At 28.6% G+C, this 26,503-nt stretch overlaps 2 protein-coding genes across 2 annotated transcripts; both read right to left on the bottom strand.

The window, feature by feature from the left end:
* Positions 1–346: 346 nt before the first annotated feature.
* On the bottom strand, positions 347–1,627 carry LOC105786680 (receptor-like protein 9DC3). The gene is made up of 3 exons (XM_012613183.1): positions 1,620–1,627; positions 1,089–1,520; positions 347–1,013 (listed from the first exon to the last, which is right to left on the bottom strand). Exons 1-3 carry the CDS (start codon positions 1,625–1,627, stop codon positions 347–349), a joined length of 1,107 nt encoding a protein of 368 aa, XP_012468637.1.
* An 8,523-nt stretch (positions 1,628–10,150) lies between these two features.
* Positions 10,151–25,935, bottom strand: LOC105785081 (receptor-like protein 52). Its single transcript, XM_052630251.1, has 6 exons — positions 25,168–25,935; positions 23,826–23,966; positions 22,848–22,991; positions 21,993–22,211; positions 19,871–20,011; positions 10,151–11,529 (listed from the first exon to the last, which is right to left on the bottom strand). Exons 1-6 carry the CDS (start codon positions 25,871–25,873, stop codon positions 10,151–10,153), a joined length of 2,730 nt encoding a protein of 909 aa, XP_052486211.1. The 5' UTR covers positions 25,874–25,935.
* Between the last annotated feature and the right edge of the window lie 568 nt (positions 25,936–26,503).

Here is a 26,503-nt window from a genome sequence, read left to right as displayed (position 1 = left end):
GGTTGTATAATTTCATCACTTACAAATAGAAAAAAATTTAGATGATGTAGTATAATCTCAAATTTTCATATCATCATAACTTCATGAAATCCAAGCTTGGGACCAAATTGGGAAAAATTATCAAGTTTCAAAATTAATGTGGATTTAAAATATTTAGGGATTGAACTAAGTGATGGCATGATGGTTAAGGATGTTCATCACTCCAGATGTGGCCTGGGTTTGAGTTGCGCTAGTTGCATTTGTTGTTCGGGTTTTGTCCTGTTATTATAATTCACAAAAATATATATATTTTTAGGGATCAAGGTGAAACTTTGTTTCGCAAGTCTCTCTCAATCATTCTTACAAGCTACCATGGTCTTTCTGTCGTGAATACAATATATGCCATGCTAATTCCTAACACAATTCCACATTCATACCCCATCATTGCAAGTTTCAAAATAAAAGCTATTCCATTTCCATGACCTTTTTCATCTTGCGCTGCTTCTGGTATTTCATCATTGTTACATTCCTTCGGTAATGGGAGTCCACACAAAGCCAAGTTCCCTAGATAAGAGTCGTCTTCAAATGTATCAAATTGCTTGCCACTGGGAATAGGTCCGACAAGATTATTGTTTGAAAACCTTAACACTTTAAGAAATGTCAAATTTGTCAATTCAAAAGGGATTCTGCCACTCAGCTTGTTAAATGAGAGATCTAATGATTCAAGTGCTTTCAAATTCCCAAATGACAGTGGGATAGAACAAGTCAGGCAATTACTAGAGAGACTGAGTGCATGAAGCAATCTAAGCTCTCCAACTGCCTTAGGAATTTCTCCATGGAATCCATTGTCCAACAAATCTATAAGTTCTTTTATTTTAAACTCTAGCTGCAAACCTTTTATTGTTAACAGAACAAAGTATGAAAGTAAATCATATTCATGACCAACTTCTTCTTTCAGAGCCTTGAGATTTTGGAAGAACTCGGTTGGCAATAAGCCGGTGAAGTCATTATGAGAGAGATCAACCATTTGCAGTCTGGAGAAGGAAAAAGTGGTTGAGGAGACTTGCATGGAACCGTAAAATCTATTAGATCTCAAAATAAGAGCTTACAACTTGGGAAGCATGCCTAACCAATGAGGAAAGGTATCACTTAAGTTGTTGTTGGCAACATCGAGAAGTACTAGTTCACTGCAATTAATCAAAGATAACGGCAATATCCCTTCCAATTGATTTTCATTAAGGGCAAGATATCTCAATTTATTATTTGGATTCCAGTTCCCAATTTCCTCTGGAATTCTGCCACTAATGCCGCAGCTTGAAGCATCAAAATATAGAAGAGAAACCGACAGATTTCCTATAGAAGCCGGAAGGTAACCACTGATTAATGGATTTTTTTCAAATGACAAGAAAGCCAAGTCACTGTAGTTGGCTAATGCTGATAGAAAGCTACTTTTCGAGGATGACAGTGTGCTGCTTAAATCATTATTCGCTATGTTCAACGCTTTTAGATATCTTAGATTACCGAAGGTAATTGGAATATGTCTTGCAAAATCAATTACTTAAAAGGTAAAGATATGTAAGTTGAAAGGCATTCGAGTGGGTAGTTATCTATCCATCCACTGAACAAATTCAACATTCAACCTGATCATATCACCCCTTTCCCAATTATCTAATCCATTGGGTTGGGTTCTACTCCTAATTATCACAATGATCAAAAACTAAAAAATGTTATATATTCAACTTCTTCTTTTAGAGTCTTGAGATTCCAAGAGTGGACTTCACAGATGTGTTCTCCCCAATTGTGAAGCATAGTTCAATTCGAGCTTTGCTTGGTATTGTGGTCATGTATGATTTGGAGCTTGAGCAGTTAGATGTAAAAACTGTATTTTTGCATGGAGAACTTGAGGAGGATATTTACATGCAACAACTAGAGGGTTTTATAGTCTCAGAAAAAGATGACTATGTTTGCTTGCTGAAAAAGTCCTTGTACGGTTTGAAACAGTCACCAAGACAGTGGTACAAGAGGTTTTATTCTTTTATGACTTCTCATAATTTCAAAATAAGTAACTTTGACAATTGTGTTTACTTTAAGAAAAATAGTGATGGTTCTTTTGTGGGTCTACTCCTTTATGTTGATGACATATTGATAGCAACGAAAGATAAATGAGAGATAAGAAAGGTTAAAGCCCAACTAAGCAAAGGATTTGAGATGAAAAATTTGAGACCAGCAAAGAAGATACTTGGTATGGAGATTCTCAGCGATAGAAAAACAAGTAAATTGTACCTAAGTCAGAAGGGGTACATTGAGAAAGTTCTTTGCAGGTTCAATATGTAAAGTGCTAAGCCTGTTAGTACTCCTTTAGCAACCCATTTCAGACTTTCATCGACTATGTCTCCACAATCAGATGATGAGATTGAGTACATGTCACATGTTCCATACTCTAGTGTAGTGGGATCTCTCATGTTCCATACTCTAATCCAATGGGATCTCTCATGTATGCTATGGTTTGTTCATGTCCAGATATATCATATGCAGTTAGTGTAGTTAGCAGATACATGACGAATCTTGGTAAAGAACATTAGAAAGTAGTTCAGTAGATTTTAAGATACTTACGAGGTACTACTGATGTTTGCTTATAGTTTGGAAGAACTAGAGATGAAGTCATTGAGTGTGTTGATGTTGATTTTGCTGGAGACCTTGATAGAAGAAGATCTCTCACAGGTTATGTCTTTACAATCGGAGGTTGTGCAATCAGTTGGAAAGCCACTTTGCAAACTAAAGCTATTTTTTCTACCACTGAAGCTGAGTACATGGTGATTACAGAGGCTTGTAAAGAAGCCATTTGGTTGAAGGGGTTCTTCAGTGAACTCAATGAAAACCTTCAAATCAGTACAGTATTTTGTGACAGTCAGAGTGCCATCTTCCTTACAAAAGATCAAATGTTTCATGAGAGAACAAAACAAAACACATTGATGTTCGGTATCATTTTGTTCGTGATATTATTGCTCGTGGTGATATTGTTATGAGCAAAATTAGTACTCATGAAAATCTTATAGATATGATGACTAAGTCACTTCCTATAACCAAGTTTGAGCATTGCTGAAACTTGGGTGGTGTTCATTGTTGAAGTTAAACCCTTAAGGGGTTTTATGGAAGAGGAGGAGGATTTGTTCGTTGAGAGTTCGCAATGAAGAACTTGTTCATTGAGAATTCGTGTCAAGGTGGAGATTGTTAGAATTGAGTGGTCTGAATCCTTATTTAAATAAAATACAGTGGTAAAATAAAATAAAAGTAAAATCTATATAGATCTACACTTCTTTTATTTTATTTTAGAATAAGGTTTTTTAAACCTTATTAAACTCCATCTATTTGATATTGATTAGAATAAGGTGTTTGAATCTTACTACACTCCTATTAGAATATAATTTTACAAGACTATAAATAGACATAGTCTACTCCTTTTATAATCATTTGAATTCGACATAGTGAATTTTCTTCTCTGCCTGTGATTTTTTTCCTAAAAGGATTTCCACATAAAAATTTGAGTGTTCTTTATTTTTTCTTTCTCTTTTCTTTGAGATATATTGTCATTACCGACATTTTATTTTTACAAATATTTGCTTGATTAAATAAAATACGAATAATAGTTAAAATTTATATTTGTTTTAGAAAAGAAAAGAATTGAGGCTTTCCTACCCACCAAAGATAATTACTATTAATAAAACTTTTAATCGAGTTGGTGTTACGGGTTAATCGAATATAAACTCGGTTAGAAAATGACTAACATATCTTTTATTAAATGATTACTATTATTATTTTGATGACCTTTTGCCTTTTCCTACTTTTATACCGCTTTTAAATAAAAGAACTAAAATTAACATAAAATCCTTAAGTAAACTTTATCACTACACCAAATATTTTGATTGAACCCATATTTAATGGATTTATAAACAAATCCTTTATCACTACACCAATAATAATTCTTAAGTAAACTTTAAAAAATATTTTTAACATAAAATGGTTTCTCTCACAAAATTTGTGTATTTATACTTCTATCTTAATAAATATTAATAAAATCCTTAACCAATTTGAAATTTCTTTTCACTAGCATGATTGCTTTTTGACATGATGTAAAAAATGACAATATCATAATAAACAATAGTAGTGCATATGATGTATTTACTTATTTCTATTTTCTTTTACTCACAAGTTAAATTAATTTTATTTTAATATTGTACATATTTCATATGTGTTATTATTAGTTTCAAACTTTACGTTTCATATTTATTGTATTTTATTTTTAAACATACAAATTTATTTTAAATACATGAATTCTACATGTATTTGTTTGTGATAAAATTTCTAATTTTCACTACGATACCATAGTGCAAACGCATAAGTATTATTGTTTTTGGGTTCTCTTATTTCCTTTTAAAGTTTTGTCATTAGTAAGTGTGCTTTTTTTAACTCAAGACTAAATTCAATAGGATCATAGCTAAACCAAAAAGAAGGAAGAAGGGGAAAAACGGAGAGCAAAAAAGAGTTTTCGAGTAATTAAAAGGCTGAGGGAAAACAAGGCTTAAGGGTTTTATAATTATAATAATTATATAAATTAATGTTCCTAAAAAATCTTTGATTCGTTTAATAAAATTTGAAGATATTTAGATTATTAGAATTAGTCATATGGTTAAAATCAAGAATTTAGCACGCTATCATGATCGATGAAAAGCATGAAAATTAAAACAACTTTAAAATCTTACTTGGTAAAAAAAAAAATTAAGAATTGAAGCTTTCTTACCAAACAAAGCAGATATTGCAGTCGGAGAAAGACAACAAATTAAAATAACACCTAGCTGCTTCTCGTTTACCTTCGAATAGGTTGTTGTCGAGATATAGACTCCTAAGTATTGTCAAGTTTCCTATTTCTTTCGGTAGAATCCCTTCCAACCTATTATCAGCCAAGGATATGTCCTCTAACTCTTTGCACTTGAATAAACCCAATGGAATTTTGCCAGAGGGCTTGTTCTTACCCAAGTAAAGCACTTGCCATCTAGATAGATGATCAAACATATCTGATGGGATCTCACCTGCAAGATTGGTAAAGCTCAAACACAAAGTATTGAAGTTTAGGGAAGGAATCAAACCATGACGAGATTTCTCCCTATAAATTGTTTCAAAACAAGTCCATAAGTTTAAAATGAACTTTAAAATTTTACCAGGTAAAAAAATAAAAAAGAATTGAAGCTTTCTTAGCAAATAAAGCAGATACTGCAGTTGGAGAAAGACAACAAATTAAAATAACATCCAACTGCTTTCCGTTTACCTTCGAACAGGTTGTTGTCGAGATATAGACTCCTAAGCGCATTGTCAAGTTTCTTATTTCTTTTGGTAGAATCCCTTCCAACCTGTTATCAGCCAAGGATATGTATTCTAACTCTTTGCACTTGAATAAACCCAATGGAATTTTTCCGGAGAGCTTGTTCCCTTCCAAGTAAAGCTGTTGCAATCTAGGTAGATGATCAAATATATTTGATGGGATCTCTCCTGCAAGATTGTTAGAGATCAAAGACAAGTATTGAAGTTTAGGGAAGGAATCAAACCATGATGGGATTTCTCCATAGAAATTGTTCAAAAACAAGTCTATAAGTTTCAATCGATGCAAATTAGTCAACTAAATGGATAATGAGCCGAAAGAGTTGTTCATTAGATCAAGTGAAATACGAAAAGATAGATTCCCAATTTGAAGTGGTACAGTGCCAATGAGAAGCATCTAGAAAGATTAAGAACTATGACTCCTTGGTGTTGGGATCCGCAAGTGGCACCAACCCAATTACAAACAGAAGTATTTGGTTTTCAGATTATTTTGTGGATCGGTAACAACATGAACTTTCAGTGCCTTAAGAGCTGACTGATCTTTGCTGATATCGATTTTTGTTTTGGTAGAGATTGAAACCACAAAATTAGGTAACAGCACCGCCATCGTAAGAGCCAGAATGAACTGAGTGACGTTTCTCATCAAAATTTGTGGAAGTGCAACAATTGTGATCAGAGGTATGCTCCAAGTGGCGAAATTTGTGATGAGACTTGCTCCACTGTTGGTTTTTCTTACATGTCTGATGATGAGCTGAGACTTGAGGAGAATTTTTTTTCGTTTCTTGTGGCGACTGTCACGTTGCATTGCGTATTGAGTGAATAAATTCACGCAGTTGACTATAAAATTATCATTTTATAAATATTAGGATTAAACTGATTGAATTTTTTAAAATTTGAATGAAAATGATAAATTTTATAAAAATTAAATTAAATTTTTTATATTTATGATTAAATTAATAGAATATATAAATATTGAAAGGCTAAATATTTGATACCTTAGACTCTTGTTAATTTTGGTACACATTGTACCTATATTTTTTACTTCTTAGTGTTAGATTTTGTTTTGTTTTTTTAAAATTACAAATAATAATTAGCGCAACTCGAACTTAAGTCACATCTGAGGTGGTGAACATCCTTAACCATCATGCCAATACATGAAGTTCAGATTTAAACCGAGAGGATCAAATACCTTTCAATAGGTAATTTTTTCGGCATGTATTCTTGTATTAGGAATACAAGGCATTGTGTCCTAAATTACGGGACATAATTTTCCTTCTCGATGAACTTAAAATATGCCCTTTTTCTCGAAAATTTTTTAGCGTTTTAATAAAGGATTGTATTTTGAATCTTTTCAAAGTTTCCAATTCTCAACACTAAGACACTAGTTAATCAGCTAGTTACCAATTTTTTGGGCGTTACGAGGGTGCTAATTCTTCCTCGTACGTAACCGACTCCCGAACCCGTCTTTCTGAATTTCGTAGACCAAAAAGCGATATTTTAATAAATCGAATTGATTATTAAAAATAACCATTTTCTGAGGTGACCCAATCACACCTAAATAAAAAGGATTGGTGGCGACTCTAATTTTCATTTTTTCGACGCTATTTTTTGTATCCAAAAAGTGGTTTCGACACAACTCACATAGCATTTCATTCATACATTTTATAAAATCTCGTTTCCAGTTCCCTACATCCTCATAACACACATCATATTTCATCTATACAATTTCACATAAATCATATTCCATTTCATTCTCAATCATATAATTGGTAACAGTATAATGCCAGTTGAACCTAATGAAACATCGCAGGATACTCAGGTGATACATCAGGTGATACACACTATGTGCATTAATCGGTAATCCGTCAATTTATTATCATTTTCGCTCTTTCGAGCCATGATCGATAAGCTCATTCCGAGCTAAAGAGCGGTAAGCTCTATCGAGTTGAAACGATAAGCTCATAAGAGCTGATATATCAGTAAGCTCATACGAGCTGTGGTGCGCCCGCAACAAATGCAGGAGCTCGACCAAAATGGTAACCCTAGTGACATGTCACTCGTATCCTACGATTTTCTATAGTTCAAACGGAGCCCAGTATTACTCAATATATTTCAAATTAAGCAATTCAATATCGTTTATTTCAACCATTCAATTCACATATATATACATATTCATTTCATACAATTGCAATTAAATGAAAGTTCGATTCTAATTATATGAACTTACCTCAAGTTGCTCGAATGGAAATTATCGACTATTCGTCCACTTTTCCTTTTCCCCGATCTAATCTCAATCTCAACTTATCTTGATCTATATATTATCAAAATCACCTTATTTAATCAACTATTTATTCAATTTAGTCCAAACACACATTAGAGATATTTTACACATTTTCCCCTAAACTTTCACATTTTTACAATTTAGTCCTTATCACATAAAATTGCAAATTCATGCAATTTAGTACAAACCCATGCTTAACCGAATTTAATACGTGTTACTAGCAACCCATATTTTCAATTTATTACACTTTTAACCATCACATTTCACATTTTATCAATTTAATCCCTTTTTGACACTTTTGTCAAAAATCACTTTACAAAACTTGTATATCTAAGATTAAACCTTCATAATCTATCATTAAAAACTTAAACAACCAAGCATTCAACAATGGCATCATTTGAAATCTATAAGAGTTTCAAAAATGAAGGTATGGGCTAGCTAGTACTAGTTGTAACGATCACAAAAACATAGAAATCATTAAAAACGGGACAAAAATGCATACCTAATTGAGCATTCAAAGATGGCCGAACCTAGCTTCAAGAAAAATGGCTTCTTTTGTTTGAACTTTCGGTTGAATAAAGAAGAAAAAGATGATACTTTTATTTGGTTTTATTTATCTCTAATTACTTGTTTACTTAATTAACCTTTTAAAATTAATCAAATTACACAAAATGTCAAGCAATCATATTCCACTATCACAATTATGGTCTAATTACCATATGAGGACTTCCACTTTAAAGCCCTATAGCTATTTAATACCTTTATCTATTAGAATTCAACTTTTACGCTTTACATGATTTAGTCCTTTTTACCGAATTAAACACTTAAACGATAATTTTTTTTTACAAAAATTTCAGACAACTCTAATATCATGCTGTAAATATTAAAATAATAAAAAATAAATTTTAAAACTTCAGATTTGTGGTTCAAAAATTACTGTTCTGATTTAGTTAAAACCAAGATGTTACAGTTCTGGCGAGCCTCTGCGACGGCCGTCAGTAGCTGGCGACGGCTCCGCTGTCTATGGTTGCCAAAAAAAGACACCCCTCTCACTCGCCTTATAGTGTAGGACTCCGATTTGGAGTCGAAACTGCCAAAACCAAAGTCGGTCTTCCAGAAAGAGGAGAAAACTTTTCGATTTTCGACGTTCTCCGCTGCGCGACACCGGTAAGTTTCTTACATTTCCTTTTTTGTTTTATATTTTTATAAAATAAAAGAAAAAATAGATCTAAAAGATAAAAAAATGTCACCTTTAATTTCTTTTGTATTCTGTTTTTGATTTCTTTTTTGTGCTTTTTTAATTCTATTTTTAAATAATAATAAAAACCAGCCCTTACAATTGATTTTTCTAGGCTTTTTATAGCCGATTCCACATTATTATTTTTCTATTTTTTTACTGTTCTTGCCACTGTTTCCTTTGCGTGTTTGTTCTTGTTTTTGCAGGTAGTGGTTGAGGAGCGGTTGACGGTGATAGAGACTAGGAGCGGCGGCAGCGTAGGCTAGGGTAGGGTTTCTATTTAGCTTGAACAGTTTAGGTGTTTGGGTCATTTGGGCCGTTAGGGTTTCTTTATTTATTGGGTCTTTTGGGTTCGTAATTTTGAGTCTATAATTTAGGTTAGTATTATAATTGGACTGAACTTTTAATATTTTTATTTTATTTATTTTTTTCTGTTTGGTTTTTTTTATTTGGGCCCAGATGAAATTGAGCTTTCACAGTAACCACTTATCAATGGATTCATTCCAAATGCCAAGACTCTTAGGTCTCTGTAATTTGCTAATGATGATAGTAAGATGATTTCCGAGGGTGAAAGTGTGCTACTTATATCATTACCTGAGAGCAGCTGCTCTAGTGAATCTCTTAGTTTTCTCTGGGAACAATACATCATAGGAAAAGTTTGAACTGGGAATCACTGGGGAGAAAAACAAGAGATAGACTTGGGCATTGAAAGAACAGAAAACTAGATTAATAATTTTAAGTTTTATATTTACATTTAAATATACTTATATGTATGTAACTCAGTTATATTTGTATTTATAAATATTATACATAAAAAATAATTAAACAAATCGATAAATTTAAAATGGTATAGTAAACATATTGCAGTCGATATAAATTAGTACGGAAAAAAAGAATATATCTACTGATAGAGAATTGATTTTCCTGAAGAAAAAAACATTAAAATACTTGGTAAAATTTAGCAGACAAACACTTGTCTAAAATAAAGAAAAGCTGAAAAACTATGGAAAAAAAAGCTGAAAACCAAAGCAAACTATCAGTAAGAACCCATGACCTGAACATACATTCCATGGAGAGAAGCAGCTATGGATGCAGAACATACATGACAGATTGCTTTTATACAAGCTGAAGAACTTCATCTTTTCTCGGATTCATTCCTGATGGATGAAAATAAAAATAATCAATTTGAGATTTACCTAATTATTCATTTAGCATGGTAAAAGTAGCATGTTTATTTCTATGAAATACAATAACTCACATGTAAAGACGGATTTGCAGGACTACTTTCTTTTCTTCCCAAACCAGGTGGAAACTTTGTTTCGCAAGTCTCTCTCAATCATTCTTACAAGCCACCATGGTCTTCCTGTCGTGAATACAATATATGCCATGCTAATTCCTAATACCATTCCACATCCATACCCCATCATTACCACTTTCCAAATAAAAGCTATTCCATTTCCATTATCTTCCTCATCTTGTGCTGTTTCTGATATTTTATCATTGCTACATTCCTTTGACAATGGGAATCCACACAAACCCAAGTTCCCTTGATAAGAGTCGTTTTCAAATGTATCAAACTGCTTGCCATGGGGAATGGGTCCCACAAAATTGTTGTTCGAAAACCTTAACACTTCAAGAAATGTCAAATTTGTCAATTGGGAAGGGATTCTGCCACTTAGCTTGTTAAATGAGAGATCTAATGATTCAAGTGATGCCAAATTCCCAAATGATGGTGGGATAGGACCAGTCAGGCTATTATGAGAGAGATTGAGTGCATGAAGCGATCTAAGCTCTCCAACTACCTCAGGAATTTCTCCATGGAATCCATTGTCCGATAAATCTATGCAAGTGAATATTGGCTTACTTTCTTTTATTTTAAACTCACGCTCCAAACCTTTTATTGTTAAGTTAACAGAGTACTGATAACCACCATATACATAATTAGCTTGTTCTTTTAGAGACTCGAGACTTTCGAAGAACTCGGTTGGCAATAAGCCGGTGAAGTCATTATGAGAGAGATCAACCATTTGCAAGTTGGAGAAGGAAAATTTGGTTGAGTAATTATGAGAGAGATCAGAGATTTGAAATTTGGGGAATGAAAAATTGGTTGTGTCTGGAATGGAACCATGAAACCTATTTGATCTCAAAACAAGAACTCGCAGCACTGGAAGCTTGCCTAACCAATGGGGAAAGGTATCACTTAAGTTGTTGTTTGCAACATTCAGAATTTGTAGGTTGCTGCAATTAGTCAAAGATAACGGCAGCATCCCTTCCAATTGATTTTCGTGAAGGCTAAGATATCTCAAATAATTTTCTCTAACGCAAACTCTATCCGGGATTGTACCTGAAAATTGATTTTCTGAAAAATCCACATATTCAACAAGATCCCACTTCCCAATATCCTCTGGAATTCTACCACTAATGTTGCAGCTCGAAGCATCGAAATGTCGAAGAGAAGACGACTGGTTTCCTATAGAATCTGGAAGGTAACCACTGATCAACGGATTTCTCGCAAATGACAAGTAAAGCAAGGATTTGCAATTTTCTAATGATGATAGGAAGCTGCTTTTCGAGGATGAAAGCGTGCTGCTCAAATCATTATCCGATATGTCCAGCACTTGTAGATCTCTTAGATTACCCAAGGTAAATGGAATTCGTCCTGCAAAATCAATTACTTGAAAGGTAAATATACGCAAGTTGAGAGGCATTGAAGTGGGCAGTTATATATCGACCAAGTGAACAAATTCAACATTCAACTTGATCATATCACCCCTTTCCCATTTATCTATTCCATTGGGCTGGGTTCTACTCCTAATAATCACAATGAGCAAAAATTTTAAAATGCTATATAACTGTAAATACAATATTATCTATATTTATATCTATATGATTAATGTTATCAGAATTAGACTGAATCAATCAGTTGAACCGATTGAACCACAAATAAAATATGCAACTAGTGACATATAATGGTAAAACAGCTCTAAATGGAAAAAGAAAATTTATAACTGAAAAATCCATAAAAAACTGAAAAGACTAAAAGTATTATTTATTTATTTATTTATTTATTTATTTATTTAAATAGATATTATGTCTTATTTTAAAGTGGTTAAACAAGTGGAATCGAGAATCGAAGGTAAAAATATATTGTATCTCAATTTACAAAATGAGATTTATGCGGAATCCAAATATGAGAAGTTGGGATTATTTATTTTGGAGGAAAGGCTAAGGTTAAGGCTTAGAAATTTCGCTCTTTCGACTACCGAAACTTCTCACCTGCTTGGAATTTGCCTTTGCTGTGTCTGCAGCATCATTTGTGGAAAGGAAGGAGGAAGCCGAGAAAGAGACAGGAAAAGGTAGAGACAATTGAGGAAGAAAAACTAGAGGAATTGTTTTCGAAATCAGAGTATCTATTGTTAGTAATAGTGATTAATAGTTATTAATTTCCTCACCACGAGTATTATTTAAAGAAGTAAACGACTGGCTATATGTACTTCATTTTCATGAGTGAAATTAAACCTTGATCATATGATTAAGGAATGAAGTTAACAACCTTCACACTACATCTTATAATTAAGTTAATTCTATGCCTGTATGTTGACATTCATAATTAGGTTAAACAAGTTTTAATTCTATGCATTAATGTTCACATTTAACTAAAAAACATAACAACTTTGTTTAAATAATGTGCTATAATTCAAGACTATTTAAATGTGTTAGCTTTATTTTTATTTTCATTCAATATGAGTGTATTGTAATTTAATTATATTAATACCTCATATACAACATAAAAAAAGTGATTGAAATAATTAAATAAATGACATTATCACAATTTTAAAAATAGTTTAAAAACTCTAATAATACGAGTGAATATTTTATTATCAATAAATTTATACACATAATTAATTCGTATATTTTATGACTGGAAAAAATTAATTTCTACTAATTAAACAAACATTTGGTTTGAATTTAATCAAGTTAACCTTTAATTGGTATCAAAATAAGCTATATATTGATCTTTAATTTATACTTACATAAATCTTTAACATAATTCCACATTTCATTTGAAATAAAAGTTTATTTGAATAGAAATCAAATATATTAGTAAATAAAAATTTATTTGGGTAAACAACCTTAAAATTGAAATAATTCAGCATCTTCCTTTCTTTATATATATTTTAATCGTTGAAATATTATTATAAAAAGGCAACAGATACCATGATTCAAAAGCAAGTTTACCACTTTCAAAATGCACATATATACAGTACTTAATAAATTTGTATTTTCTCAAAAATTTGGTAGAAATTGAAATTTTCATTTAATAAATAAATAAAGAATCTCAATATATATCGAAGAAAAGTGGTATAGTACTTACCTAATCATAAATGCCCTACCAAAATAGGGGTGAAGAAAAAAATTAATTTAAGGTCAAATTAAATTATAATTTTTGGGAAGATTATAATGTAGTTTGTCATGGATAATTTGTTGAGTTGATGTTATTTGTTTTTGAGGTATAATTAAATAATTGGAAAAGACACTTAGAGTATCTTAAATGCATTTGTGGAGTTTTTTACTCCATTAGAAGTGGACAGAATAATTACCCATTTATTATTATAGATCCAACTATTTTCAAATTTGATTAATTTTAAAAGCATGTAATTTTGAATTTAGACCATCTCAATTAAACATTAAGTTAAATGCCCAAGTGTCAAATATTTAACACATATAAATTGAAAAAACTAAATTTAAGAAAGAAAATAACAATAAAAAAAGGATGAGTGAAGAAATGATATATAATACCTGTTAGAGAATTATGGGATAAATCGAGAATTCTCAAACGTGTTAAATTACCGATAGATGGAGGAAGATATCCTTCTAATAGACCCCGAGAAATGTTTACTTCTTCCAAATAGATAATATCTCCGCTTAGGGGTACGAACACAACTGCACAATCAAATTAATTTGTGAAACAAATATAAAAACTTATTTATTACTTTTATTTTAAGGGTCTGTTTGATTGCCAGTAAAATATTTTCCGTAAAATAATTTCGGGAAAATGTTTTACTTTTCTGTAAAATGATTTACTGGAAAATATTTTCTGGTGTTTGATTGAATCAGTGTAAAATATTTTCTAATTGTTTATGATTTCTGAAATATTTTTGAAAAATTGTTTTTACATATATTGATATATATTAATAAATTTTTATATTTTAAATTATTTTTACATATATTTCAATGATTTATTTATAATAATACTCAATTATTAAGTTACAATATTAATCGTTATAAATTGAAAAAATTAATATCAAATAAATTATTTGTAATTGTGTTAAAAAACAAGTATTGAATAATTAAAAAACAAGTTCTTGGAAAATCGATAAATGAAGCAATTTTCTACGGAAATGAAGGAAGGAATGAAGGAGGCGATAGAGAGGAGAGCACGGAAAATGTCTTACGGAAATTGAAAGGGTAAGACACTTTCCCTATAATGTAACCCATTTTCCCTTGTTTTGGAGTTCATTTTCCAAATTGAAAATGTTTTCTGCCAATCAAACGCTGGAAAAGTTGGAAATGATTTTCCAGAAAATCAATTCCTTCAATTAAACAGACCCTAAGATTAAAAGATTAAGATTCAATGGTCAAAGTTTTATTATCCATACTTTATTTTAAATCTAGCATGCACTAAATTAAAATTGAAATAATGTTTATATTGTAATTTAGGCGAATTAATTTTGTGATGTCAAGTATAAAAGATTCAAAACAACGATAAGTTTATTATGGAGTTTCAAAAATACTTTTAAACTAAATCTGTTTTCAAAGTTAAAAGTAATGGTAAATAGATAGTTTTGTAGGTCAAGATTTTCAATTTGACTTTTAAAGCTAAAGAAAATTAAGAATACCGCTAATGTGATAGCATCACCACCATGTAATGCTAAAATATTATTATTAAAAGGCAACCAGCATGATTCAAAAGTAAATTTACCAGTATACAATACTTGATAAATTAGTATTTTCCAAAAAAAATTGTAGAAATTGAACAATTTTATTTAAGAAATAAATAAAAACACAACTTCAATGTGATAAAGTATCTAACTAATTATTGCTAGGTAAATAGAAGAAATTGAAATATTGTGGCCCAACATATTTCAAATTATAAATTTTGGTAGGGGGAACCAACAGAAAATTAATTAAAGGTGAAATTAAATTACAAATTTTTTAAATTATAATATATTTTTATTATGGATAATTATTTTACACCTTGTTAGTGGAGTAAAAAATCTCACAAATAGATTTGGCTTGATGCCCTTTGTTTTTAAGGTATAATAAAATAATAATTAAAAATTAAAAATACATTTGATATTATCTTAAACGTGTTTGTAGAGTTCTTTTGCTCCACTAACAGTAGATAGAATAATTAACCATTTATTATTATAGACACAACTATTTTCAAATTTGAGTAATTTTTAAAGCATATAATTTTGAATTTAGATTATCTCAATTAAACATTAAGTTAAATGTCCAAATGTCAAATATTTAACGCATTGATAACTCCACAATTTATAAATTGAATAAAAATAAATTTAAGATAAATAACAATCAAGAAAAGGATGAGTGAATACCTGGAAAAATATGGTATGGAGGAAGAAAATCTTTTAGCAAACCACTAGAAATGCTTAATTCTTCCAAATTGAGAAGATTTCCAATTTGGTGTGGGATTACACCTGCATGAACAAATACTTTTGTTTTAAGATTAAAAGATTAAGATCCAATAGTCCAAACTTTATTATCACACTTATTCTAAACATAACACACTCAATTAAAGCTCAAATAATATCTATATTATAATTTAGGCCTGGTAATTTCTTTCTGTCAAGCATAAAAATTCAAAACAAGAGTCAATTTACCATTGAATTTCAAAATGCTTTTTAAGCTAAATCTGATTTTCAAATTATATTTAATAGTAAATATAAATAGTTTTTAAAGTAAAACCAGCTTTTCAAATCCACATTTCTAACGAAAACAGATTCTTTGATTTTCAAGTTGAATGCCTAAACATTATTTCAAAAGAAATAAGTAGATAATTATACACAAGTAATCAAACCTATCTTAAATTATATAATATGGTATAACTGCAGCAAGTCTTTCTACAAAATGGAGAGGCACGCCTACAGCCATTATATTTGTATGAAGATATTTTTTCATAAAGATTAATTTTTTGAAGTTTAAACACTCTATCTTTAAATATTCTTATTTTCTCTTAACATTTTGTCGCCAAAACCCATAATTTAACTCAATTTTTTGTTTAAAAGAAAAAGTTTATACAGTACTGATTAAATGGCTAAAAGAGAAAAAAAAATCTAAGTATTCTTTTTTACAATTTTAGTAATTAAAACATGTAACAGTTAAACATAGATGTTCCTTAAAATTATGAAACTATTTTAGATTTTAAAAAAATTAACCATATTTGCTTCTTTAAATAAAACATGAAACAATCATTAAAATTATGAATTGAGCACTTTGGCGCTATCACTGCATCTAACTGCTTTCCTTTTTACCTTTGATTCGGTTGCCGTCGAGATATAGACTCCTAAGCATTGTCATGTTTCCTATTTCTTTTGGTAGAATCCCTTCCAAATTGTTTATACCCAAGTGAAGCTCTTGCAATTTAGGTAAACGTTCAAACATATCTGATGGGATTTGACCTGTAAAATTGTTATGGCTCAACTACAAGTATTGGAGTCATGATGGGATGCTTCTGTAAAAATTGCTTCCCCCCAATTAGCCAACTGAACGGGTAATGAGTCATGAAATGTGTTGTTCATTAGGTTTAAGGAAAGATCAAATTCCAATTTGAGTTGGTAGAGTACCAATGAGAAGCATGATAGACTGAATTTTGAAATTTTGCAATCACTATAATATATTCCACCTTAATAATTTTTTTAATTATGTTTTTACTAAAATCTTGCATTACTTTTAATTGTATCTTTCAAATTATTATGAAAGTTTAAAGAATTTATGTAAATATATTTGGCAACAAATTAATGTGGTTGTTATTTTAAAAATTCTTTAAGGTCAAAAAGTAATTATATTTATTTATTAAATATTTTCAACTATGTTTAAAATGTATGTCAAGTTTATTTAAATTACTTATATAATATATATATATATGTATCATATATATATTCTAAAGTAAGGTTTGAACATAAAAAGTATGTCTATAATTTAATATTTACATATTTTTATTTGTTTAATATTAATAATTGTTTTCTGCAATTTTTATGCATGTAATATATTTAATTATTAAAAATATATTATATTCCAAATATTTTTATACATATATTAAATCCCTGTATTGCATGAGAAAGAAAACTAATGTATATATATGAAGTTGTAAGATGATGGTAATTTTCGATCAACAATTGTCGTTATTGACTGTTGTTACTTTGTTTGTTTTTAAATAATATTTTAATATCTTTTATTTTTTTAATTGTGTTGGTGTCTATGTCATAATGAGTGACTCAAATACTATTAGCGATTATATTAATACAATAATGATCAATGACAGATATAGCTGCTCTAAGGGTTTAATTGTTGAACTTTTAACATTTGAGGACTTAATTAGGCGCATATTTTTATAGAGGATTTGAATTAAACTTTTGAAAATTTAAAGAGTTTATTATACCTTTTAGCCTAAAATATTTTAGGTTTGAATATGTTAAAAGTTTTGTATTCTTTTCAATTTAAAATTAGTCTTTATATTTTATTTTTGAGATATTGAATACCTATTTTTTATTTAAAATTTTAATTGATGCGTCAAATTTTGCCGTTAAAATTTTAGATATTGCTTTTAACAAAAAAATAAAACAATTCAAGCAAAAAAACAAAATATAAAAATCATGAAAATGAATATATATTAAAAAATATTAAATAATACCTGTTAAGGAATTATTGAATAAATGAAGAAATGTCAAACGTGTTAAATTACTGATGAATGGCGAAATAGGCCCTTTTAGCCGATTAGAATTAATGCTTAATTGTTCCAAATTGAGAAGATTCCGAATTTGGTGTGGGATTACACCTACACGTTGAAATATTATTATAAAAATGTAATCATGTGATAGCATGATTGAAAAGCAAAGTTACCACTAATGAAATGCAATACAATTGCTATACGACACTTAATAATATTGTATTTTCTAAAATAATAGAAATTGAACAATCTCATTTAAGAAATAACCAAAAAAAGAATCAATATATTGAAGAAATGTGATGTAGTACTTAACTAATTATTACTAGGTAAATAGAAGAAATTTAAATGTTGAGGCCCAATATATTCCAAATCACGAATGTTAGGGCGAAGCTAAGAAAACTAATTAAATTATAAATATTTTGGAAGATTATAATATAATTTTACTATAGATAATTATTTTATACATTGTTATTGAAGGAAAAAAATTCCACAAATAAGTTTTGGTTGATGCTATTTGATTTTAAGGTATAATTAAATAATTAAAAAGATAATTGACATTATTTTAGATCTGTTTATGAATTTTTTTCCACTAATAGTGCACAAAATAATTACCCATTTATTATTATATTAACTTACAATTTTAATTTTTTGTAAAAATCAAATTACAATTATATATATATTTTAGAGTCTAAGTACTTACTCACCTCGATGCTACCTTTACACCAAGTGAAGGTGACTTACAACATATTTAGATACAACTATTTTTAAATTTGAGTAATTTTAAAAGCATGAATTTAAATTGCTCAATTAAGCACTAAATTAAAAAGTTTTAAATATTTAATGCATGGATAATTACAAATATAAATTGAAAAAATAAAGAAAAAATAGCAATCACGAAAAGGATGGGTGAAGAAATTATATATAATACCTGTTAGAGAATTATAGGATAAATTGAGAATTCTCAAATATGTTAAATTACCAATTTGGTGTGGAATTGCACCTGCACAATCAAATTAATTTGTGAAACAAAGATAAAAAAAAATTTGTTATTTTTATTTTAAGATTAAAAGATCAAGATTTAATAGTCCAAATTTTATCATCCGTACATTATTATTAATCTAACACACTAAATTAAAACTCAAATAATGTCTATTTTATAATTTAGACATAAAAGATTCAAAACAAGGGTCAAGACTATCAAAATATTTTTTAAGTTAAATTTGTTTTTCAAATAGATAGTTTTTAAGTCAAACAGATTTTCAACCTGACTTTTTAAGCCAAAGGAGCAAAAATTTACCACTAATGAAATCACAAGTATACAATATGTAATAAAATTGTATTTTCTCAAAAAAAAAAGTAAAAGTTGAACAATTTCATTTAAGAAACAAAAAATCAGTATATTGAAGAAACGTAATATAGTACTTAATTAATTGTTACTTGTTAAATAGAAGAAATTGAAATGTTGAGGTACAATATATTCCAAATCATAAATGCCCTACCAAAGTACCGGCAACGCTTAAAAAATTAATTGAAGTTGAAGTTACATTATAAAATTTTGGAAAGTTAATAATGTAATTTTGTTATGGATATTATTAGTGGAGTAAACAAATTATATAAGTGAATTTGAGTTGATGTAATTTGTTTTAGGGTATAATAAAATAAGAATTAAATAATTTAAAAATATATTTGACATTATTTTAGACCTGTTTATGAAATATAATTACCCATTTATTATATTAATTTACAAATTTAATTTTTTGCAAAATTAAATTACAATTTCATCATTTTAGAGTCTAAGTACTTTTTGAAGATGACATTTTGATTCAACTATTTTTATATTTGAGTAATTTTAAAAGCATATAATTTTGAATGTAAATCATCTCAATTAAACATTAAGTTAAATGTCCAAATGTCAAATATTTAACGCATTAATACTTACATATATATATATATATAAGTTGGACAAAAATAAATTTAAGAAAGAAAAATAACTATAAAAAAATATGAGTGAAGAAATTATGTATAGTACCTGCTAAAAAATTATAGGATAAATCGAGAATTCTCAAACGTGTTAAATTACTGATGGATGGAAAAAGCCCTTTTAGCCTATTAGAAGAAATGCTTAACTGTTCCAAATTGAGAAGATCTCCGATTTGGTGTGGGATTACACCTGCACAATCAAATAATTTTGTGAAATAAATATAAAAAAATATATGTTACTTTTGTTTTAAGATTAAAAGATCAAGATCCAATAGTCAAAATTTTATTATCCAATTCTAAATCTAACAAAATAATGTTTATTTTTAAATTTAGGCCAATTAATTTCTTGATGTCAAGCATAAAAGATTCAAAAGAAGGGTCAGTTTTCTATTGAGTTTTAAAAATACTTTTTAAGCTAAATCTGTTTTTAAGTTAAAAGTAATGGTAAATAGATAGTTTTTTAAATCAAACCAGCTTTTCAATCTGACTTTTCAAGCCAAAACAAAATAAAAAAGTTCTAATTTGCATTCCAAAAGCTACTTCCAGTGGTAATTTATAAATTTGCCTCTCATTTGTATAAACTATAAAAATAAATATGATTTATATATTCCAATTAAATTTTATAAATAATTTATATTAATTATTTAAAAGTATTTAAAATTTTTATATATCATAATGTTAACAATAAATTATCATGAATCATTTTATTTTATCTATAATTTAAGTTGAATATTTTAATACTAAAATACTATTAAATACCTAATAAATTATTTTTAATTATAACTTAGGTTTATATATATTACATATATCATAATATTAATTAATTTAAATACCATTTAAATACACATATTAATTTTATTACAAAATTATGTTTAAAATAGAGATTTTATTATTCTTTTTCAAATTTACTTCTTAAAAACAGTTCAAACTTTTTAAAATAACTTTTCAATCTTAAACAATAATCCTGAGTAATTTGATTATTGCTTTTACTGCTAATAAATAATGGATTCTTTTAAAAAAATTAATACATAAACATTATTTCAAAATATATAAAAATTAAAATGATAATTAGATAATTATATAAAGTTAATTATGATATAATTACAGTAAATCTTTTACAAAATTATGATGCACTTGCACAAACATCAAAATATTTTTCATGTCATTTTTACGAATCATATATATTAACCTTTTGAGGTTTAAACATTGTATCTTTAAATATTCTTATTTCCTCTTAAATTTTGTCACCATAAACGTGCTTTTAACTCAAGTACTTTTTTAAGAAAACACACTCAAATTCAATAGGATATAGCTGAAAAAGTTTTATACAGTAATTAAATGGCCAAAAGAGAAAAAGCATTCTAAGTTTTTCTTGCAGTTTTAATAATTAAAACATGTAATTTAAACATATAAATTGATCTTCCGTAAAATATCACATTAATGTTTAAGCACAATCATTAAAATTATGAATTGAGCACTTTGGCACTATCATGATTGATGAAAAGCATGAAAATACTAAAAAGAACAATCATCATTGCTTCGGATGTGTATTTAGCAATGGGCTGGAAAGGTAAAGGTTTTCTAATCATTGAGGTTGGATCAAATGAGGTGTTTAGTTAGATTGAGAATAAAAAGTTGAGACAGTGGATGCCGCAATCTATCTTTAAGGATATCAAAAATAGAATGGATAGAGTAGGTAATGTTTCCTTCTCGAAGGTTGAGAAGCACGAAAATGAGATGGCCTCTGCTCTGACGTTAGTTGAAATAAAAAGGCCTGGAATGTTTAAGGCATGGTGGTGAATATATTACGAGCAATGTTGCTGAATTTCTTCTAATGAATTGGTTAGTTGTTAATGTCTAAAGGATCTTTGGTTATATGGGGCTTATGTTTCGGTTGCTTACACAATTGCTTTTTAGAGAGCGGAATAACAAAGGGGGGTTTTGCGGGTCTGGTGATATGAAGTTATGATGTTATCGATATGAGATTTTGGTGATTTATACTTGGTAGAAGGACACTTTTCTGTGGGGGATTGCTGCATTTTGCATATTATAATATTGTTTGCAAAGGCTTAAAATGTATAATAATTTGATTGAGGAAAAAAAAATTTCCTACCCTACACTCTGAAAGAGACAATAAAACACTAAAACAGCATCCAAAAGCTTTCCATTACCTTCGATCTCGTTGTAGGTGAGATCTAGACTCCTAAGCATTGTCAAGTTTCCTATTTCTTTTGGTAGAATCCCTTCAAAACCACAATCAACTAAATTCATAATCTGTAACTCTTTGCACTTGAATAAACTCATCGGAATGCTTGTGGGGATCCAGGCTGAAACCAAGTCAAGAACTTGCAATTTAGATAGACGTTCAAACATATCTGATGGGATGTCACCTGCAAAATTGTTAGTACTCAAAGATTAGTATTAAAATTTAGGGAAGGAATCAAACTATGATGGATATTTCCATAAAAATAGTTTTCACCCAATTCTAAATTTCAATCAATGCAAATTAGCCAACTGAACGGATAATGAGTCATAAAATGAGTTGTTCATTAGGTTGAGTGAAGTAAGGGAAGATAAATTTGCAATTTGAGGTGGTAGAGTGCCAGTGAGAAGCATGCTAGAAAGATTAATACAAACAGGCTTTGTCAAAAAAATTTTATTCAAAACATTTTCTTCTCTTAACGATGCATTTTTAAAACATTAAAAATCTAAAATGAAACTATTAAAAAATTTTATAATTTTTAACCTTCAATATTTAATTCAATATTTATAATTTTATTATTTTAGTCCTTACTTTTTAAAGATACATAAAATAAAACCTAAAATAAAATGAAACTAATAAAAATGAAACAATGTTATAGCATGATTCAAAAGCAGACTTTCCATTAAATGAATTGTTAAAAGTATAAAATATTTAACACATTTGTAGATATTCAACATAAATTTAATTCAAAGAAAAAGAAAGTAAAAAATAAAAATAAAAATAATAAACTGAACATACGTTCAGAAGAAATATTATATAATACCTGATAGGTAATTAGTAAATATATCAAGAATTGTCAAACGTGTTAGATTACTGATGGTTGACGGAATAGGCCCTCCAAACATATTGAAAGAAATGTTTAATTGTTCCAAATTGAGAAGACTCGGGAAGTCGAATGGGATTGGACCTGCAAATTCAAATATTATCATAAAAAAGGCAACCATGTGATAGCGTGATTCAACAGTAAATTTACCACTAATGAAATTTACAAGTATACAATTTAACAAATTTGTATTTTCTTAAAATAAACGATAGAAATTGAACAATTTCATTTACGAAATAAATAAATAAAAATTCAATATATATTGAAGAAATGTGATATAGTGCTCAACTAATTATTACTGGGTAAATAGAAAAATTGAAATGTTGAGGTCCTATGAAAGTAAGAGCGAAGCTAAAACAAAAAAATTAATTGAAGGGAAAAGTAAATTATAAATTTTGGGAAAATTAAAATATAATTTTATTGTGGATAGTTATCTTATATATTATCAGTGGAGTAAAAAAAAGTTCACAAGTAAATTTGGATTGATACAATTTGTTTTAAGGTAAAATAAAATAATGATTAAATAATTAAATAGATATTTGATATTATTTTAGACTCGCTAGGAAATTTTTTATTCTATTGGCAGTGGATAGAATAATTACCATTTCTTATCACATTAACTTACAATTTTAAAATTTTGCAAAAATCAAATTACAATTTTATTATTTTAGAGTCTAAGTACTTACTTACTCCACTGCCACCTTTTCACCAAAGTGAAGATGACATATAATATATTTAGATCCAACTATTTTTAAATTTGAGTAATTTTAGAAGCATATAATTTTTAATTTAAATCACTCAATTAAGCATTAAATTAAAAGGTTTCAAATATTTAATGCATGGATAATTACACACATATAAATTGAAAAAATAAATAACAATCAAGAAAAAGTTGAATGAAGAAATGATATATAATACCACTTAGATGATTTCTGGATAAATCGAGAATTCTCAAACGTGTTAAATTATACATAGGTGGAGGATGCCGCAATAATCCATTGTTAGACATGGTTAATTGTTCTAAATTGAGAAGATCTCCAATTTGCTGTGGAATTTCACCTGCATAATCAAATTAATTTGTGAAACAAATATAAAATAAATATTTGTTACTTTTGTTTTAAGATTAAAAGATCAAAGTCCAATAATTGAATTTTATTATGCCACTTTTTCTAAATGTAACGCACTAAATTGAAGCTTAAATAATGTCTATTTTATAATTTAGTGATGTCAAACATAAAAGTTTGTGAGCAAAGGACAGTTTTCTATTGAGTTTCAAAAATACCTTTTAAGGTAAATATGTTTTTCAAGTTAAAAGTAAATAGACAGTTTTTAAATTAAACCATACTTTTCGAGTCAAACCAAAACAAATAAAATTATAATTTTCATTTCAAAAATATTTTGAGTTTCAATTTATAAATTTACCTCTCATTTATATAAACTATACAAGATTAATATTATTTATATATTCCATATATCATAATATTAATTAATTTAAATATCATTTAAATTCATATATTAATTTTATTCATTACAAAATCATGTTTAAAGTAAAAAATATTTTTTCAAAAACACTTCAAACAACTTTTCAATCTCAAAACTTGTACATCAGTACAATTGAAGCAATGATCCTGAGTAATTTGATTATTTCTTTTACTTCTAACAAATAATGGATTCTTTGTTTTCAAATTTGAATACCTAAACATTATTTCAAAAGAAATAAAAAATTTAGAATTAATCAAAGCTATCTTAAATTATATAATATGATATAACTACACCAAGACCTTTTACAAAACCGTGATGCACGCGCACAGCCATTATATTTTTATGATCAAGATATTTTTATGACGATTTTACAATATATAAAGTTCTTTTTAAAATTTTTATTTCCTCTTAAAATTTTGTCACCAAAACTCAAGTTCCTTTTTGGTTTTAAGAAAATACACTCAAATTCAATACGATATAGCTGGAAAAGAAGCGAAAAAGTTATGGCCAAAAGAGAAAAAATCAAGCCTTTTGTTTTTACAATTTTAATAATTAAAATATGTAACAATTATCTTCTTTAAAATAACACATTAATATTTAAGACAATAACCATATTTGCTTCTTTTAATAAAATATGAAAATATTTTAGATTTTTAAAAATTAATCATCATTAAAATTATGAATTGAGCAATTAGCGCTATCATGATTGATGAAAAGCATGAAAATTCTTGTTTTTGCTACCTTGCAATCCGAAAGAGAATAATTTTTTTCCGTTTACCTTGGATCCGGTTATTGTCGAGATGTAGACTCCTAAGCTTTGTCAAGTTTCCTATTTCTTCTGGTAGAATCCCTTCCAACCTATTACTTTCTAAATTTATGAACTGTAACTCTTTGCACTTGAGTAAATCTATCGGAATTTTTCCCGACAGATTGTTCATACCCAAGTTAAGACTTTGCAGTTTAGGTAGACGTTCAAACATATCTGATGGGATTTGACCTGTAAATTTGTTAGCACTTAAAGACAAGTATTGAAGTTCAGGGAAGGAACCAAACCATGATGGGATCTCTTCGTAAAAATAGTTTTCACCCAATTCTATAAATCTCAGTCGATGCAAATTAGCCAACTGAATGGGTAATGAGCCATGAAATGAGTTGTTCATCAAGTTGAGTGAAGTAAGGAAAGATAAATTTCCAATTTGAGGTGGTAGAGTGCCAGTGAGAAGCATGTTAGAAAGATTAAGAGCTATGACTCTTTGATGTTGAGATCCACAAGTGACACCAGCCCAATTACAAACAGAAGTTGTAATAGACCAGTTGGTTTCCAAAATCTTTTGAGGATCGCTAACAACATGAGCTTTCAGTGCTTGAAGAGCTGACTGATCTGTGCTGGTATCGATTTTTGTTTTGGTAGAGAATGAAACAACAAAATTAGGTAACAGCACGGCCATCGTAAGACCCAGAATGAACCGAGGGACATTTGCCATCAAAATTTGTGGAACCGCAACAATTGTGATCAGAGGTATGCTCCAAGTGGCGAAATTTGTGATGAGACTTGCTCTACTTTGTTAAATTTTCTTACAAAATTCAATCACATATATAGAAAACCAATGAGGTTTTTTTAATCCAAACAAATTGACCGTAATTGTCTACACATGCGACTTATTGACGACTTGTAGCTTACCTGTGGTTGACTTTGACTAATAATTTTCTTTTCAGTTGTTTACAATAGGGACGTCATGGTTAGAGATTATCCAAATTCACTTGTAGCTTAGAAACAATTGGATTTCTTTTTGAAGTTAGAAATTATTTTTATTGGATTCAGGGAACCTAGAAATCAAAACAATTTTCCAATAATTTTTCGAAATTTAGTTTATTTTTGCCAACTCTGCAAATCACTGATCAAATATTTCAGAGCATCATTAAAATTTTAATTTCAAAAGATGAATACAATCAAAACTATTTACTCTACTGATTAAATGCCATAACCAATCAAAGCTAATTTGTTATTTTGTAACATAATTCTTTGGTAAAAGTATCATGGAAACTTTTGTACTAGGAATTAGTTTACATTTTGTCTCTTCTACTCATAAAATAAGTAAATCAGTCATTATGCA

Source organism: Gossypium raimondii, chromosome 1, assembly GCF_025698545.1.
Source record: "Gossypium raimondii isolate GPD5lz chromosome 1, ASM2569854v1, whole genome shotgun sequence".
NCBI classification, from domain to species: domain Eukaryota; kingdom Viridiplantae; phylum Streptophyta; class Magnoliopsida; order Malvales; family Malvaceae; genus Gossypium; species Gossypium raimondii.
This window is presented reverse-complemented; position numbering and strand designations above follow the sequence as displayed.